Source organism: Phacochoerus africanus, chromosome 8 (assembly GCF_016906955.1).
Source record: "Phacochoerus africanus isolate WHEZ1 chromosome 8, ROS_Pafr_v1, whole genome shotgun sequence".
NCBI classification, from domain to species: Eukaryota; Metazoa; Chordata; class Mammalia; order Artiodactyla; family Suidae; genus Phacochoerus; species Phacochoerus africanus.
Window position 1 is genome coordinate 108198171 of NC_062551.1, and position 18280 is coordinate 108216450.

An 18280-nucleotide genomic window follows, 5' to 3' on the forward strand; every position below is an offset into this window, starting at 1 on the left:
AGCAGGTGCATTATCAGGGTCCTGTAACTCAGGGGGGCCTTGGGTGCAAGGATTCTCAGTAGGCGTCAGCATGACAACTGCAGCAGGATGCTCTGGTTAATTACTTAATTGTGGTTTTTTTCTGTGGCAGTGACTGTCTTCCATGTAAGACCCATAAAGTGCTCTGCACACCCTAGCTGGGGCTTAAGAGTGATTCTCATCCTCTTGCATTGCAAGTGGCGATGCATGCCTAAGTAATAGCCTCAGCGTCATGCATCCGATGAGGGGAAGAGCTTAAAATGGAATCTAGGTTTGTGGACCTTTGCTTCTTCCATTCCTCCTGCCAGTGAGAACTTACCACCTGATTCCTGGGGTTGGCACTTAGTAAGGGTTTGTAGAAGAAGGATGAGTGAGTGAGTGAATGAATGGAATGAATATGAGCCTTGGGGGTGCACTGTGATGCTCTGTGTTATGTTCTCAGTTGTAACTATTGTATTTTGTTGTTGTTGTTGAAGTTGCTTGCTTTACCAGCATTTGCCAGTGACCCGATTCCCCTGTGCCCTGGCTTGTGAGGCCAGCCACTTCCTGCTTGATGGGGAGCCAAGACCCTTGGCAGTGAGACAGCCCACCCCCGGACACCCAGTCATGGCAGACCTCAGCGGGAGAGAGGTGGGGCAGCTTTTTCTCTGCTGTCAAAGCTATTACTACCTCTTCATCTGTCTGCTGAAAACCCTCGGCCGCAATTGCTTCTTACACTTAGGGGAACCTGGAAGACTTTCTCCGAGGTGTTAATTAATGGTGTACGAGTTCCCGATTCAGGCTGGAGCTGGGCAGTCCACCCCACTGAACTAGCTAGAGCTAGTCTCCAAGCATGTTCTAAACCCTTGGGGAACATGGGTGACCACAGAATCTTTTCCTTTTGATTCTTAAGACTTATAAGGGAGCATCCTGTTCTACCTGATTCAGGGCAAGATCTCTCTAAAAGGCCTCCAGAAATTACACAGCTTACCCTAAAAGGATGCAGCGCTCACTGACTGTTCATCCCCTCAGGCCAGGCAATTTGTAGCAGCTGAATTCCTTGAGCTCAGAATCTGGAATGGCTACGCCCAAAGGCACCTCCCTTATGGTTCAGAGGACAGGTAACTACAGGTCTTGGCATTGCCTTTCTTCCAGTTCTTTCAGCCTCCAAACCATTTTAAGACTATACTATTTTAAGATTTGAGTTAGAAGTACTGTGTGTCAACAATATGAATAAGAACTCATTACCTCAAAATGAAGACATTGAAATAAAATTTCCTCCACAATATTTCCATTTCTTACTTTCTACAATATTCTCTGTTTTGTATCCTTGAGGAAAATTTCCATTTGGGGAATTAAATCCGTGGAATGAAAATGCATACTGTATGGATTCTCATTGACCATTTAAGATGTATAACTACATTCGTAGCATTTTCAAGGTATCAGAAGATTTTAAGGAGATTTCTTTAGTCCTCATTTCATTTTATTTGAAGGTTTTTTTTTTTACAAAAAATATATTTCTTTTAACAAGTAAAATATGAATAAATAAAATATGCATGAAGAAAAATGAAATGATCTTACTTCCTCTCCATGCTAATACCCAGTCCACTGTCTCCCTGCCCATGCTGTGTGTGTATGTACAGCTGCACACACATGCATTCACGTGTATACAGATATGCACGTGTGTGCATGTGTGTGTGTTTCCCACACAGCAGGGAGGTGCAGTTGGGGAGGGCTGAACTCCAGGAAGTAATGCTGGTGACTCATCAGGATGTGTCCTGCCTAACTTAGGCCAGGTCTGCAGCACTGAGCTATGCTATTTGCATGATGCATAAAACTAAGCCCTGGACTGGCCAGTTTTATTTAACATTCCTTTTTATTGTTTTATCTGAATGCTTGCAGACTTGTGCTGTCTGATACAGTAGCCACTAGGCCTATGAAGCTATATGCATTTAAATTAAGTAACCTTAAGTAAAGCTAAAAATTCAGTTCCAGGAGTTCCCATTGTGGCTCTGGATCTTGTCTCTGTGAGGATGCCAGTTCAACCCTTGGCCTGGCTTGGTGGGTTAAATATCCTGCGTTGCCGTGGCTGTGGTACAGGCTGGCAGCTCCAGCTCCAGTTTGACCCTTAGCCTGGGTACTTCCACATGCTGCAGGTGTGGCTGTAAAAAAAGAAAAAATAATTTAAAAAATGCAGTTCCTCAGTCATGCTAGCCATATTTCAAGTGTTTAATAATCATATATGTCTAGTGGCCACCCTATTGGACAGCACAGATTATAGAATATTTTTGCCATCAAAGAAAGCTGTTGCACAGCATTAATAGATACACTCTGCTAAAATTCAGAGACTAATGGAGTTAAAAGAGGTCTTAGGAATCAATTAATGTCCCTTCCTGTGAAAGAATTCTTTCTACGTTATCCTTTGTCAGGTATTTATTCATTTAGCCTCTGTTGAATACTTACCTTGATGGAGGACTCACTTCTTCTCTAGGTAGCACAATCCATTTTTAAATAAACTGTCATTATTAGAAAGTCCTTCTTTATATTAAGCCCAAATCTAATTGATTATAATATCTAACTTTTGGTCCTTACAAGCCTCCTAGAGCAATGCAGAGTAGTCCTTTCTTCATTTTGGAGAAATGGTATAGCGTGGTGGCTAAAGGGGGTAATTCTGGAGTGAAACTACCTAGGTCATGTCTTGGTTCACCCCTAAGTAGCTGTGAAGTCTCCTTGGGCCTGAATTTACTTACATACAAAATAAGGAAAAGAATAGTAGCTACCTTTTGGGTACTGTTCCATAAAATATTGCATGTGGGGCTCTTGCTGAGATGCCCTGCATACCAGGCTTGCTCAGGAACTATTAGCCATATTGCTATTCTATGTTCTATTCAGTCTCTGAACTGAAAGGAAGAGCAGCCCACTAAATCTCACTAATATGAATTAGTGGGGTTTTTTTTTGTTTTTGTTTTTGTTTTTCTGGAGACAGAGTGGTCCAGCAGGATTCCAAGGGCAGGAATGAGTGCATTCAGGTCTCCCAGGAACCCATGAGGAAGGGAGCTACCTGGCTGTCTTACAGAGGCTTTCCCTTCTCTCTCTGTGTTCTCCTGTCTACTGAGTTGTCTCCTTTGCTTACTTGTAGCTCTTTGTCTCACAGACCTGCCTTGAAGGCTGCTCTGGTCTCATTCCCTTGTTACCTCCCAGCTCCAGCACTCATTGCCAGCTGAGTCTCCCTTTATTCTCTGTGAAAAAGAGAATCTGGACAATTCATCTTTTTAAGTCAAGCCTGTTGTACACCAGGCAAGCCTCTGTCTCTCGTAAATCAATACGTAGCTAGATTTTTAAATATTTCAATCCGATCATCTCTGTTTTATGTGTGACTTTAATCCATTTATATTTGTTGTGATTACTGACATATTTGGACTTATTTTATCATCTTACTTATTTTGTTTAGTAGCTTTTTATTTCTCTTAAAAAACATTTCCTGATTTCTGTTTTATTGAGGCAGTTTTCTTTATCTCTGTGCTTGTTTTGTAGGTGTAGATTATTTCCCAGTATTTGTGATTATCCTTAACAATTTAAAATATGTTCTTAAGTATAAATTTTTCCAACAAAGTCTAAGGTTATTCAGTATTTGTTATTTTCTTTTTCTTTCTTTTTTTTGCCATTTTAGGGCCACATCTGTGGCATATGGGGGTTCCCAGGCTAGGGATCTAATCAAAGCTGTTGCTGCTGGCCTACAGGACAGCCACAGCAACACCAGAACTGAGCTGTGTCTGCAAACTACACCATAGCCACAGCAATGCCAGAACCGAGCCGCATCTGCCACCTACACTACAGCTCGGAGCAATGCAGGATCCTTAACCCACTGAGCAAGGCCAGGGATCAAACCTGCAACCTCACGGTTCCTAGTTGGATTTGTTTCCTCTGCACCACGATGGGAACTCCCTATTTTCTTATTATTGACATGAACTTTAGGATGCTTATTTACCCATTATCAACCAATCTCCAACTTATTTTTGTCCGGAAGTCTTATTTTAACTCTTTCTGCCAGACTTTCAGATGGATTATAAATTTCATCTCAGTTCAAATAATCACATACCCTCCCTTCCTATTTTTTTTTTTTTTTCCTCTGCTCCATTTTTTCTTGGAGACGTCTCTCAGAATCCTTCATCTCTTTGCTTTGGAATGTAGTTTCTTGGCCCAAGGCACAGTTATAGTCTGAAAATTTTCATCACCACGTCACCATCCTAGGTATTCTCTTTTCATTCAGTTTTGTGTTGGATCCTCTTTATCTTGACTATTGGGACTTCATCCTTTAATAAAAATTGCTTTCTCATTTTGGTACAGTATATCCTCCAATGGCTTCCTGAGAAAGGACACATAGGAGGTGCATATTTTTTTTAGACCTTGCGTATCTGAAAATATCTTTATTCTACTCTCAATCTTGATTTTTTTTTACTTTTTTTAGATTTAGATTCTAGATCAAAAATCATTTCTCTCCAGAATTTGATGACATGTCCCCATTCTAGTTTCAAATGTTGCTGTTGAAAAGTTATATTCCGATTTCCAATCCCTTGGATACAACCTGTTTTTCCTCTCCTAAAGCTTTTGGGATCATCTCTTTATTTCATTGTACTGAAATTTCACAAGGATGTACCTTGATAGAGGTAATGTTTCAACCAATGTGCTGGGCTCTCAGCAGACCCTTTTAGCCTGACAGTTTCTCTGGGAAACTTGTCTTGAGTTATTTCTTTGATAACATTTCTTTATCTTTAATCCACCTTTCCATTCTCTTTATTTTTTGTTTTGGGAGATTTCTTAGATTTTTTTTCTTCAAACTCCACCCCAGCCTAGGCCCTACACACACACACAGACACACACATGCACACTCACGCACAGACACTTAGATTTCAGTGTTCTTTAGCCTGTTCAATTAGTTAACATTCATTTGCTTTCCAGCTTCCCCACTTTTGTATTTCTCTGGTCTGTTCTTTTCCTCCTTGCTATTTTCTTTTCTTTGTGGGTTTATGATTTTAAAAATATTTACCCTTATTTTCATGGATTTCTGAGAGGGAGGATTAATAAATATGTGTGCTAAATCCAGTATGTTTAACCATAAGTTCTAGGATAGACTTTGGTTTGTGATATTCTATAAATTTCATTATTATGTGTTTAGGTGCAGATTTATTTATTTTTGTTTATTAGTTTAATACTCAAATGCACTTTTAATATGAAGAGTTATGTCTTTCATCCTGGGAAATTATCAGATAGTGTCTGTATATATATATATATATTACTTGGCTGCCAGCCCTTACATTTTCTTTTCTGGAAGTCAGACTGGAAGAATGTTAGAGCCTCTCGATCTATCTCCAAGCTGCTCTTTCATATTTTATATTTCTTTGGCTCTCTGTGCTGCTTTCTGGGTGACTTCTTCGAGACTTTTGGAATACATGGATGTTTTTTCTTTCTTTTTTTAAAAAGATATTTATTTATTTACTTATTTTTTGTCTTTTTAGGGTCGTACCCATGGCATATGGTGGTTCCCAGGCTAGGGGTCTAATCAGAGCTGTAGCCACCAGCCTACACCACAGCCACAGCAACTCGGGATCCGAGCTGCGTCTGCAACCTATACCACAGTTCACAGCAATGCCAGATCCCTAGCCCACTGAACAGGGCCAGGGATCGAAGCCACAACCTCATGGTTCCTGGTCGGATTTGTTTCCACTGCGCCATGATGGGAACTCCTGAGGTTAATTTGGTTTGCTTATCGGCTTACTTTGAAAGAGATGTTTTTATCTCTCCTACTTTCTCTACATCCATCTGAGGCTAGTGGTTTTATAGTGCTTCTCTGGTTCTCTGGACCCTTAGCCTGGAGCCAGGCATTACATTGTGCCAACCTCTATTATTATGATGCTGGGGATAGTATAGATTCAGAGATGGAGTTAGTGGGTACTTAACCCAATTCTTGGTCATGCGGTCTCATCTTTGATCTTTGGCTCCCAAATTCCATAGCTTTTTTGTAAAGCTGAAACCCATATTGTCAATAATTTTTTTCAGCTTTTTATGATTTGAGGGAACCCTCATCCTTTTCCTTCAAAACATGAGCCTGGATCTGGCCACTGTCTCATATGGAGCATTTTTAGTTCTCCTTACTTTGCATGCGCTGAACTGCTGATGCACACAGCTTGCTCCCAAACCGAGGGACAGCAGGCCCGTGACTTCAGCCACAGTGCCATTTCAGTTTTTCTTTTCTTTATGTTCCATCATCTGTCTCTGTTTTTGTTTTTTTGTTTTTTGTTTTTTTGTTTTTTGCCTTTTAGGGCTGCACGGCGGTATATGGAAGTTCCTAGGCTAGGGGTCGAATTGGAGCTGTAGCCACCAGCCTACACCACAGCCACAGCAACTTGGGATCCGAGCCACATCTTTGACCTACACCACAGCTCACTGCAATGCCGGATCCTTAACCTACTGGAGGGAGGCTAGGGATCGATCCCTTATCCTCATGGATACTAGTTGGGTTTGTTAACCGCTGAGCTGCAGTGGGAACTCCCATTTGCCTACTTTTAATCCCCAGCATAACTTTTTGTTTTTCTATTAAAACATTTTATCCATAGTTGCTGTCTCTTGGAGCAGAAGGGGTACAGTAAATGTGAATTTCTGTGCATTTTGAACTGGAAGTCACCTTCATTTAAAAAATGCTGAATTCTATTTTATTTTTATTAAAACCCTCGTTTCCCCTCCCACAATCTTTTAGCCACCAACCAATTACTCTTCACCCTTTCAAAACCAAGAATTGTCTACACTCACAATTTCTAATTCTTGACCTTCTGCTCACACCTCAACCCACATAGTCTGCCTTTCACCTCCCACTGTTACCTTTTTTTTGGGAAGGCCAAGGTTTCCAATGATACCCTTGTTGCTAAATCCAATAGATATTTTCCAGCCTTCATGTATTCATCTGTTTAACTTCTCAGCAGCTTTCAATACTTGTTGAATACTCTTTCCATTTAAAAACACTCTCTTTCCTTGTTTTTCATAATTCAAGAGTAGTCCTGGATCTCTTCCTACCTCCCTTGGCTGCTTCCTCAAAATACCATTTGCAGGAGCATCCTTCTCTGACTAGTCATTAAATGTTAGAATTTGTTGCGGCTCAGTCTTTGCCCTTGTCTTTTTACTCAGCAGTCTCTTGCTAGGCAGTCTTCTCCGTGTCTGTTGTGTTAGAGACCAAATCTACACAGATAACTCCCAAATTGGTATGTCCAGTCACGCCTCCCCTTATATATGCAGAGCAGCATAACCAACTTCCTTCTTGACATTGCCTCTTAGATGTCTCAGAGTGATTTCGGATTCCATTTTAGTGGTCCCTACCTCAGAAAATGGTACCACCATCCCTCTACACACAAGAAGCAGAATTCTCAGGGTCATCCAGGACTTATCCCACTCTCCCCATCAAAGTCAACCCACCCCTGACTGTACTTCCCAAACTTAAAATATTTCTACTTCTCTCCATCTGTCTTTCTTGTCCAGACATCTTGCATGAGGATCTCAGCAGTAGCCTCCTCATTCGCTCTTCCGTATCAGGTCTTGCTTATTGTATCTCCCAACTGTCCTCCATCCTATAATCAGCATCCTCACTTTGATAGAAGTATCTGATCATCACTGACTTTCTCAGCCCACCCTCACATATACACAAGTGGAACATTACAATAGCATCTTATTGCTCTTAGGATGGAGATGAAAATTTTCAGTGGCCTCTAAGCTCACCCCTCTCACCCCCCAATTTTATCATACCTCCCCCTGCTCTCTGTTCCTTGCCAGTGTGTCCTGCCTTCAGTTGCTTGGACTTACAGTATAGGCTTCCCTACAGCCTGGTATGTCGTAGGCTGTTCCTTCTGCCTGAATGCTTTTCCCTCTTCTCTTGGTCCAGTTATCTGTTCCTCATCCTCCAGTGCTCAGCCTGGTTGTTGCTTCTTCAGGGCAGTCTCCCCCTCCCTACTCATCTTCCTGATAAGCTCAGGCACTCCCCTAGTCCTTCTTCTCAGCATTTGTCACATATCTCATTTTACATTGTATTTGTCTAATGATCTAATTATTTGATTAAAGTTTGTCTGAGGGCAGAGACCAAGTTCGTCTTGTTTACCATTGTATATCCATCACTTTGCTTGGTGTTTAATAAGTATATTAGTAAGTGTATACTGACTAAATCATTTTGAATCCTTTTTTGACACCAGGCATGTTAGTTATTCCTTCCAGTTTTATGTAGACAACAGATTCAATGCACCCACCTTTTTTTATGAAGTTGAAGTTCAGTAACACCACCCATAAAACGTGTGTGTATCCTCTTCACCAATAACTAGATAAGGATAGTTTTGTGCCACAAAGTGGGAAAGATCCTTCCAGATTGACACTGGTTCTATCAAAGTTCCCTTTTTTAAAGCTGTTATCAGTCATCTTCACAGGAGTGGGGTAGATCACTTTACAGTATTTGCATCTGTATAATTTAGAATTTATTTTTTATTTTTTGTTTGTTTGTTTGTTTGTTTTGGCCACACCTGTGGCATGTGGAAGTTCCCAGGCCAGGGATCAAACTAGATGAACTAGTGCCACAGCAGTGGCCTGAGCTGCTGCAGTGACAACACCAGATCCTTCACCTGCTGTACCACAAGGGAACTCCTAGTTTCCTTTTTAAAAATCAAAGCACAAGGGAGTTCCTGTCGTGGCACAGTGGTTAATGAATCTGACTAGGAACCATGAGGTTGCGGGTTTAATCCCTGCCCTTGCTCAGTGGGTTAACGATCCGGCGTTGCCGTGAGCTGTGGTGTAGGTTGCAGACGCGGCTCGGATCCCACGTTGCTGTGGCTCTGGCATAGGCCAGCGGCTACAGCTCCAATTAGACCCCTAGCCTGGGAACCTCCATATGCCATGGAAGCGGCCCAAAGAAATAGCAAAAAGACAAAAAAAAAAAAATCAAAGCGCAATTAAAGAGCTTCACGATATACTTCCGTTCCTTTTACCTCTCATTGGACATGCCTTTCTACCTCAAGTTTTGGAGTATCTTTCACCTTGAGAAATAGAGCGAATATCTGGGTAGTAGAAGCAGAGGCCCCCACGAGTAGAGTCTCCAGACTTAGACAGTGAAAATACCAGATGCTCCATTAAATCTGAATTGGGATTAAATTGTAATTATGTGTTGTTTATCTGAATTCAAATTTAATGGGGCGTCCTGTATTTGTTCCTGGCATCCCACCTAGAGGGCCACCTTTCCCATTATGAGAACATACAAAACTCCTAGCAGGGGTCCGCTCAGCCCCATTTTCACTGTTGCCCATGCAAACACACTCCGTACATCTCAGTCTGTTGCTTGGCTCTGCAACAGGTGGAACTGCGCCTGCGGCTGCGGGTCCCGCAGGTGGGCCACTATGTGGTCATGCTCGAGTATGCCACGGAAGCAGACCAGCTGTCTGAGGTCACTGTGCACGTGCAGAGTCCTGGGGCCATGCTGACAGGCTGGGCAGACATCTACAGCTGCAAGTACAGGTAAGTGGTCCCCCCCATCCCCGGCCCCGGAGGTGGGGGAACCTCTGTAACTGAACAGTCAGAGGTCAGCTCTGGGAACTTTGGTTTTAATCTGGCTTGGAAAGCTGTTTCCTTTTTGAGGGCGGGCTTGAAAACCAGCGGCGACGCGTTGTGCCACTCAGCATCTCCCCCAGTACAGGTATCAGAAGCCTTCTCCATAGGCAGTGCCTTGACAGTGCTGCATTTTCTTGAAAAGCTGAATGTTCTACTTACCATTTTGGCTCAGATTCCCATGAAGCAGCACAACCTTTTAATTTTAGTCTCGGTCACCCCCACGTGGGGCAGTGAACTCCGTATTCTCCCCACAAACACCGTGTCAAGCACATGGGTGCCAGGCGTAGGGAACAAGACTGTTCTCCAGGACACCTGCCTTCACAGCATGCCCTTCAGACCTGGGACAGTTAGTGTTTGGTGATCGTCAGGTGAAAAATAATTTGACCAAGGCATCTCCGATTCACCTTGAGGAAGGTCATCTCTTCCAAGAGCTCTGACAAGGATTTATTAAAAATTGTTTTCTTTGCATAATACTTCATGATATATGCTGATGTTCAGAGTATGCTTTAATTACAGAATCAGTGCAAGGGATGTTTCCACATGAAACTTTAAAAAAATTTTTTGTCTTTTTGTCTTTTCTAGGACCGCTCCCTCGGCATATGGAGGTTCCCCAGCTAGGGGGCTAATCAGAGCTGTAGCCACCAGCCTATGCCAGAGCCACAGCAACGCGGGATCCAAGCAGCGTCTGTGACCTACACCACAGCTCATGGCAACGCCGGATCCTTAACCCACTGAGCAAGGCCAGGAGGGATCAAACCCCCAACCTCATGGTTCCTAGTCAGATTCATTAACCACTGAGCCACAACAGGAAATCCTTCACATGCAATTAATTGTAGAAAAGGGGCCCTGGGAGGCACAGCCTTTTGAGAGAGCAGGTGGATAGTCACCGTGAACCTTCCCGATTCTTGGCCAAGACCTTGAACATTGTGTAAAGGTCTCCATCCACATTGCTTTTTGTCAAACCTGAGATGACATTTTTGAACATTTTTCTTGTTTTTCAAAGAAAAGAATGTATGAAAAGAGTTTCTTTGGGGAGCTTAGGATGGAAAATTTTATAAGCATTGATAAAATGGTTATTAAATTAACATCATGCTCTCGGCAACCCTAAAAAATTAGCTGTGACGGCTTCTCAGAATCTTAAAAAAAAAATCTGTTCTTCTGTTTTCTCTTGGGGTTATTATTTTAAAACCAAAGAATGTTATTATATTTGCATTTTTAATAGGAGCACCAGATGGCACAGAAAAGTTCCCCAGAATGTTCTGTCATTATCTGAAAATATGAGTTTCGTCTCTCAGTGACATCAGCAGCCACTGGGATGTGCGCTCCCAGATGGGTGGGTCACCTCAACACCCAAGTCCTGGAGGCTCTTGGGCCCTGGGCCTGGGGCAGGACTTCTCCATAGCCCATCCATCCAAGCCCACTCACCGGTGCAGCTCTCTGACCCCTCCCACCTTCCAGATCACAGCTTGATTCCTGCTCCACAGGGTACAAAGTAGAGATGGCTCAGTGGACAGGAAGAAACATTCCTAATGACCCTTGTGCCTCTGGAATGTCTCAGAAGAGGCTGACACTATCTATGCCAAGCAGAGAAGTGAGTTCAAAACTAAAGGAAGAAAGCACTCCCTTCCAGAATTCCCTAAGCCATAAGCATTGTTCTAGGACCTTTGTCTGAATGGCGTTTTGGGGAGAGACGTGCATGATATTCTGCAGATCCTTTTGGCTTCAGACATGGTGGCAACACCAAAGTTCTCCGTCATTAAATTTCCAAGACACCATTGCATTAGACTAGGAATCACTGGTATTGTATTTAACCACTCCCAGGAAAGTCCCATGGTATCTTTTCACTTGCCTGAAATATTTCCGTTCTCTCTACTTTGCATGTCAAATGCATAAGTGGGGGTGACCCCAGCTACAAGTACTGGAGTCCAAAAATATGGTGCAACAGGAAAGTATTTGACCCATAAAAACCTATTTTAAACGACAGATCCTTTCAACATTGCAGCTTCTCTGGCTGAGATTTGAATCTTTCCCATTGTTTCTCAAGTGAGGTCTAACTATGTTGTTGAAAAATAATATCCTGGATCCCATTGTGGCTCAGCAGGGTAACAAGCCATGAGAACGTGGGTTTGATCCCTGGCCTTGCTCAGTGGGTTAAGGATCCAGCATTGCCGTGAGCTGTGGTGTAGGTCGAAGACTCGGCTCGGATCCCAGGTTTCTGTGGCTGTGGTGTAGGCTGGCAGCTACAGCTCTGATTCGACCCCTAGTCGGCAGCTGCTCCTATTTGACCCCTAGCCTGGGAACTTCCATATGCTGCAAGTGTGGCCCTGAAAGAAAGAAAGAAAGAAAGAAAGAAAGAAAGAAAGAAAGAAAGAAAGAAAGAAAGAGAAAGAAAAGGAAAGAAGGGAAGGAAGGAAGGAAGAAAGAAAAAGAGAGAACCTATACACAACCCCCTTCCGCCAAAGAAACCCCCAAAGCAACATCACCACAGAAATGTAGTGGTGCTAGTAGAAACTCCACTTTTTGGAATAGTGGTGTGATAACTCTGACCTGTCCTCCAAAAGTGAAGTGATTGTTAATGATTCAATCAATCAAGTTATTACTGTTAGTCCAGTCCTAGTAACAACTGAATAGTGGATAAGGATAAAGCTAAATCTGAGTCACTTAATGCATTTAACTCCCAAAGTTATGCTTGAATCCAAAAGAAATGCATTTTGACACATGTATTTATACCCACATACATGCACAGAAGGTAAAAGAAAATGACTTTATTGAGTTTCTAATATATGCCACAAACCATGGCTCTTTTTGTACACTATATCATTTTAATTCCCACCCCCAAAATATTGCATTATTTCAAATATTTCCCAGAGATGGTCATTTGCTTTTCGTATGTCTCTACTTCCAAATTATATTTATAGACGGAGAAGTTGCTGCTTTAGAGGGAATGAAATCAGAGATGTTCCTCAAAAAATATTCCCTTTGGAGTTCCTGTCGTGGCACAGTGGAAACGAATGCAACTAGGAACCATGAGGTTGCGGGTTCAATCCCTGGCTTCGCTCAGTGGGTTAAGGATCCTGCGTTGCCCTGAGCTGTGGTGTAGGTTGCAGGTGCAGCTCAGATCCCATGTTGCTGTGGCTCTGGTGTAGGCTGGCAGCTGTAGCTCTGATTAGACCCCTAGCCTGGGAGCCTCCATATGCCGCGGGTATGGCCCCAGAAAAGGCAAAAACAAAAACAAAAAAAATTACTCCCAGAGTTCCCATGGCACAGTGGTTAATGAATTGGACTAGGAACCATGAGGTTGCAAGTTCGATCCCTGGCCTTGCTCAGTGGGTTAAGGATCCGGCGTTGCCGTGGGCTGTGGTGTAGGTTGCAGATGTGGCTCGGATCCCGCTTTGCTGTAGCTCTGGCATAGGCCGGTGGCTACAGTTCTGATTAGACCCCTAGCCTGGGAACCTCCATATGCTGTGGGAGCGGCCCTAGAAAAGGCAAAAATACAAAAAAAAAAAAAAGATTACTCCCTTTGTGGGTTTTACCACAAAGCTGTAGTCTCTGGTTTAAACCGTGACCTCTGAAATGTTCCTGAGCTCTGTGTGTCCTGATGGGATCGGGGGAAGGAGCACCACTGGTAGAACGAAGAAGGAAGGATTTGGAAGAACAGACTGGGCTTCCAGAGGCAAACTTGGGGTTTCCCAGCCCTGCTGCTGATGCGGTGTGAGATGGTTGCTGTGTGGTCTATAGGCAGCTTTAATCTCCAACGGTACTGACAGTAGTGGTGAACTTCCTAGAAGGCTATGTCTTAGAGACCAGACATTACTGGTCCTGGGGCTCTTTCTCCAGATGACTAAACCAAATATCCCCTAAAGCCAGGCGGAGAAGGTGAGCAAGGCAGCCCTGAGAGGTGAAACTCAGAGCACAGAGGAAAGGTTCTTTTTCCTGTACTGCTTATGGGCTGCATCACTTCTAAACTGCACCTGCAGGAAAGTTCAAGGTTGGCAGTCCTGTTATAAACAGGAGAAATTGAAGTGCATTCAGCAGCCCCACAGGAAGGCATCTGGTGAGGGAGGGACCGGCGAGGGAGGCCAGGGGAGGTGGGCTGAGAAAACTGCTTCCTCTTTCAGCATCCTCTGCCGCAGCGCTGTGACCGACGGCGGGAGTGGCCTCGCTGTGTATGAGCTGTTAGCAGATGCTGACATACGGCTCAAAGCGTGGACAGCTCGATTCCTTCTGGTATGCTTCTGTTTTGACTGAATTTTAGAAGCATTTTTATGGATAACCACATATAGTTTTTCCAAGCATATTAACGTTTTGGCTGGATTTGCATTGCATGTATAAAATTAACCTGCGGAGAACGGCCCACGTTATGATGTTGATTTTCCCATCTGGAAATGTCTCTTGCCTCTTCATTTGTTGGGGCCTTTTCTGTAGCACCCAATATAGTTTAGTCTTCAAATCGGAACCCATTTCACAAAACCTCATTTCATTCACTTGTATTTGTTGTTACTGTTATGAATGAAATATCTTTTGTCGTTTTATTTCCCAGTTTATTGTTGCTGGTGTATAGAAATGCCTTTAGTTACTGTTTATTTTCTCTCCCACTTTACTATTTTATCATGTCTATTAGCTTCTTGGCCAATTCCTTCAGATTTTTCAAGGCTGTGATCCCCTGGTATTTTTTTCCAGACCATTCCAGACTTACTCTATTTCAAGAAGAGTGTTTTCTATTCATTAGATAGCAATTATTAAGAGTTAAAATGCCAGTTTTGACAGATTAAATACCCTTTAGTAACATAGCTTAAATATTGAGAATTGTGATAAACAGAGGGAGCAGGTTTGAGGCTAGGAAGGGTGGTCAGATATATAAATATCTCAGGGAACATGAGATTATCGAAGGATGAAGCAAATTCCTGTTACTGATAATATTCAGCATTTATCACACCTTGGGAAATTCCAGGTCAGTCTGTTCTAATATTTTAAATATTTGTGCTTGACAGTATTAAAAATCTTGAGCTTTCTGGAATTCAGGTTTTTTTAAATTATTATATAAGTTATATAATAATTTAAGATTTTAAAATTTTATTTAAAATTTGTTTTAAGTTTTGTTGAAGCATAGTTGATTTACAATGTTGTGATAATTTCTGTTGTACAGCAAAGTGATTCAGTTATATATGTACACACATCCATTCTTTTTCAGATTCTTTTCCTGCATAACCCAGGGAGTATTGGGTAGAGTTCCTGGTGCTATGCAGCAGGTCCTCGTTGGCCAGTCATTCATGATGACTTTAAGTGACTCAACCTCTCATCTTTGGAAATTGTAATGGGGCTGAATAGTTTTCTTTTAAGCCTAAATTTGCCCTTTTTGCAATAGTCAGTTGTCATTCAGGGTCAAGGCTGGCTAGAATATAAGCTCTCTGAAGGCAGGAGTGTGTCCCTCTGGGTCTTGCAGAATCCCCGGGCTTAGCGCCTGCATATGGTAAATGTTCAATTAAAACTTTGTAGTTACTGAAGAGCTTTATGATCCAGCTGGTAATAGTTTTGATTTAAGATGAACGATATTAAGTTAGTGACAGTTTCTTTTTAATTTTTTTTATTATAGTTGATTTACAGTGTTCTGTCATGACTGAATTTCTTGTGTAATTCAGAAACTAGCTCTGGAGGCAGAGTCCAGATGTGTCTGAGATACGAGTTATCCTCTATTGAGAAGGAGCCACTCTCTCTCTGAATAGCAGGCTCTGGGGTACCAACCATGTCCCCCTCTCCCTGCCAAGGGGTCGGAAGAGCCAGCCTCTGCCCAGGGCAGGAGACAAAAAACAGTCACCAGAAGTCACTGACAGAGAGTCGTTTTGGAACTTTCACATGATTTGGTGTACTTCCATAATTATTCCAAGAGCAATTTAGTCCATGATCCTGAATAACAGTGAAATGGATTTGTTGGACATAAGGATGCCTTGCTTTTTACTGTTTTACAATAATAGTTATAATTTCTGTGGATGAATTCATAACAGCCTTTTCCCCCACTTATTATTATTTTTATTTTTCGGCAGCCCCCCAAGGCATATGGAAGTTCACTGGCCAGGGATCAAATCCGAGCCAGAGCTACAACTTACGTCACAGCTGCAGCAACTCCAGATCCTTACCCACTACTCCCAGCCAAGAATTGACGAGCTGGATCATTAACCCACTGCGCCACAGCGGGAACTCCTTTATTTTTAACTTAAAATATTTTTAATTAAAGTATAGTTGATTTACAATGTGCCAATTTCTGCTGTACAGCAAAGTGACTCAGCTATACATATACATACATTCTTTTTTTATGTTCTTTTCCGTCATGGTCTATCCCAGGAGACTGGATGTGTTCCCTGTGCTCCACTGTAGGACCTTGTTGCTTATCCATTCTAAATGTAATAGTCTGTATCTACTAATCCCAAACTCCCAGTCTATCCCACTCCCTCCCATTCTCTCTCTGGCAACAAGTCTGTCCTCTAAGTCTGTGAGTTCATAACAGCTTTTGTAAAAGAGTGTATTTGGCCATAATCTTGGCTTTGCTGATAACTGGGATGTATCTTCTTGTATTGTATTTGCTTGACAGCATCAAATTTGCATCATACCCATTGAAGAATTCTCAACGGAGTATTTGAGACCTCAAGTCAAATGCATCGCCAGTTATGGGCAATTTGTGAATCAAAGGTACTGTTTCCTTCCTTTATTCCTTGTTTGTGCTGAGTAACACTTCATGTTTTTAAGGCCACAGCTTTATATTTAACTTGATAAGTGATTGCAGGCCAAGATGATAAAGACCAGTGATAGTTTTTTTTATCATTTATTTATATATATATTTTTTTCTACTGTACAGCATGGTGACCCAGTTACACATACATGGATACATTCTTTTTTCTCACATTACGTGTTCCATCATAATTGACCAGACAGAGGTCCCAGTGCTACACAGCAGGATCCCATTGCTAATCCATCCTGAAGGCAACATTCTGCATCTATTTATTCCAAGTTCCCAGTCCCTCCCAGTCCCTCCCCTTCCCCCTTGGCAAAAGTCTATTCTCCAAGTCTATAATTTTCTTTTCTGTGTTCATTTGTGCCGTATGTTAGATTCCAGATATAAGTGATATCATATGGTATTTGTCTTTCTCTTTCTGACTTACTTCACTCAGGACAAGAGTCTCTAGTTGCATCCATGTTGCTGCAAATGGCATTATTTTGTTCTTTTTTATGGCCGAGTAGTATTCCATTGTGTATATATACCGCATCTTCCTGATCCAATCATCTATCAGTGGACATTTAGGTTGTTTCCATGTCTTGGCTATTGTGAATAGTGCTGCAATGAACATGCAAGTGCATGTGTCTTTTTTAAGTAAAGTTTTGTCCGGATATATGCCCAAAAGCGGGATTGCTGGAGCTAAATGATGTATCTCAGAATCTTTCCAGAATTCCATAATATCAGGAAGCTGACATTGTAGCAACTGGGGGAGATGGTTAAGCCTCGCCCTTGCGGGCAGTTACCCTGAGTTCTATTCTGAGCCCTTGCCAAGACTTGCTTTGTTCCAATCCTTTAATCTCTGTGTCTGAAACTCTTCATTTACAAAACCATGAAAATAATGACCCATCTCACAACTGTGTTAGGAGAGTTAGTGAACCAATGATTATTGGGTTTTGGGGAGGGTTTTTTGGATGTAGACTTAAAAATAATTTAAGGACTCCGTCATGAAATCTTAGGCTAATGGTTGAAACCACCAAGATACTGAAATCTGGCTGTGTCTAAATGACTTGTATTTGTTCGCTTTGTTTTTATATAGTTTTATGTCAGTATTAATGTTTGGAGGTGAGTCATAATGTTTCATTGCATTGATCTCAGTTAGCAATGAATTTTAGTCCTGGAGAGAGAAGTTTCAGTGACTTTCTATGTAGCTTACTTTCCTTCAAAATTAAGATTGTTTTTCTGTCTTAGCAGCGAGCTGGAATACCTTTGGCTAATCCAGAGCACTGAGTATCTTTGTATAACGATCTCCACGGGCCTGTGGTTCTCTCAGGACCTAATCCTTTTGATGCTTAGAGTTTGTTTCTTCCTCAGTGGACAGTTCTTCTGGGTTTGGTTATTTCTCAATATTCTATTTTTCAGTGCTGCGTGCATCTCCCTGGTTCCTGAAACTCCTCTCACAGCATTAATTTTGGATGTTCCTCATGGTGGGCCTTCCCCTCTCCTGCCCCAGGACCCTTCACCTTCCACTGCTGCAGTTACTGGAATAATCTTGAAGGCCCCGCAAGTAGGACTCCCTTCGAATGTGTTGCTTCTACATCAGTGGTTCTCAAAGTGTGGCCCCCACCAGCAGTATCCCTGTCCCCTGGGAACTTGCTCCAAATGCAGATCTGTAGGCTCCAGCCCAGAACTATTGAATCAGAAACTCTGGAAACCAGGGGCACAGGGGCAGATGGAGGCAGGAATCTGTGTTTCAACAAAGCCTGCCCCAGAGTTGGATGCCCCTGCAGTTTGAGTACCGCTGCTCTCAACTGTGGAGCATCCCAGGCATGAAGCATCCCGTGCAGCCTGTCTATGGCTGCCCCATCCTGATGTTCTCTTTCCCTCCTGCATTGCTGTCTACAGATTCTTTTGGCAGTTCTTTCCTTTTTGGCCACCCCATGGTAT

General features: G+C 42.4%; 1 protein-coding gene across 1 annotated transcript in view; it reads left to right on the top strand.

Moving 5' to 3' along the window:
* LAMA3 (laminin subunit alpha 3) overlaps positions 1 to 18280 on the top strand; it is a 254743-nt gene that overhangs the window by 126498 nt on the left and 109965 nt on the right. The window contains exons 23-27 of the mRNA XM_047793935.1: positions 495 to 648; positions 9374 to 9534; positions 13746 to 13854; positions 16214 to 16311; positions 17756 to 17900. Of these exons, the coding sequence (XP_047649891.1) occupies positions 495 to 648; positions 9374 to 9534; positions 13746 to 13854; positions 16214 to 16311; positions 17756 to 17900 (667 nt within the window). The remainder of the gene's footprint in view (positions 1 to 494; positions 649 to 9373; positions 9535 to 13745; positions 13855 to 16213; positions 16312 to 17755; positions 17901 to 18280) is intronic.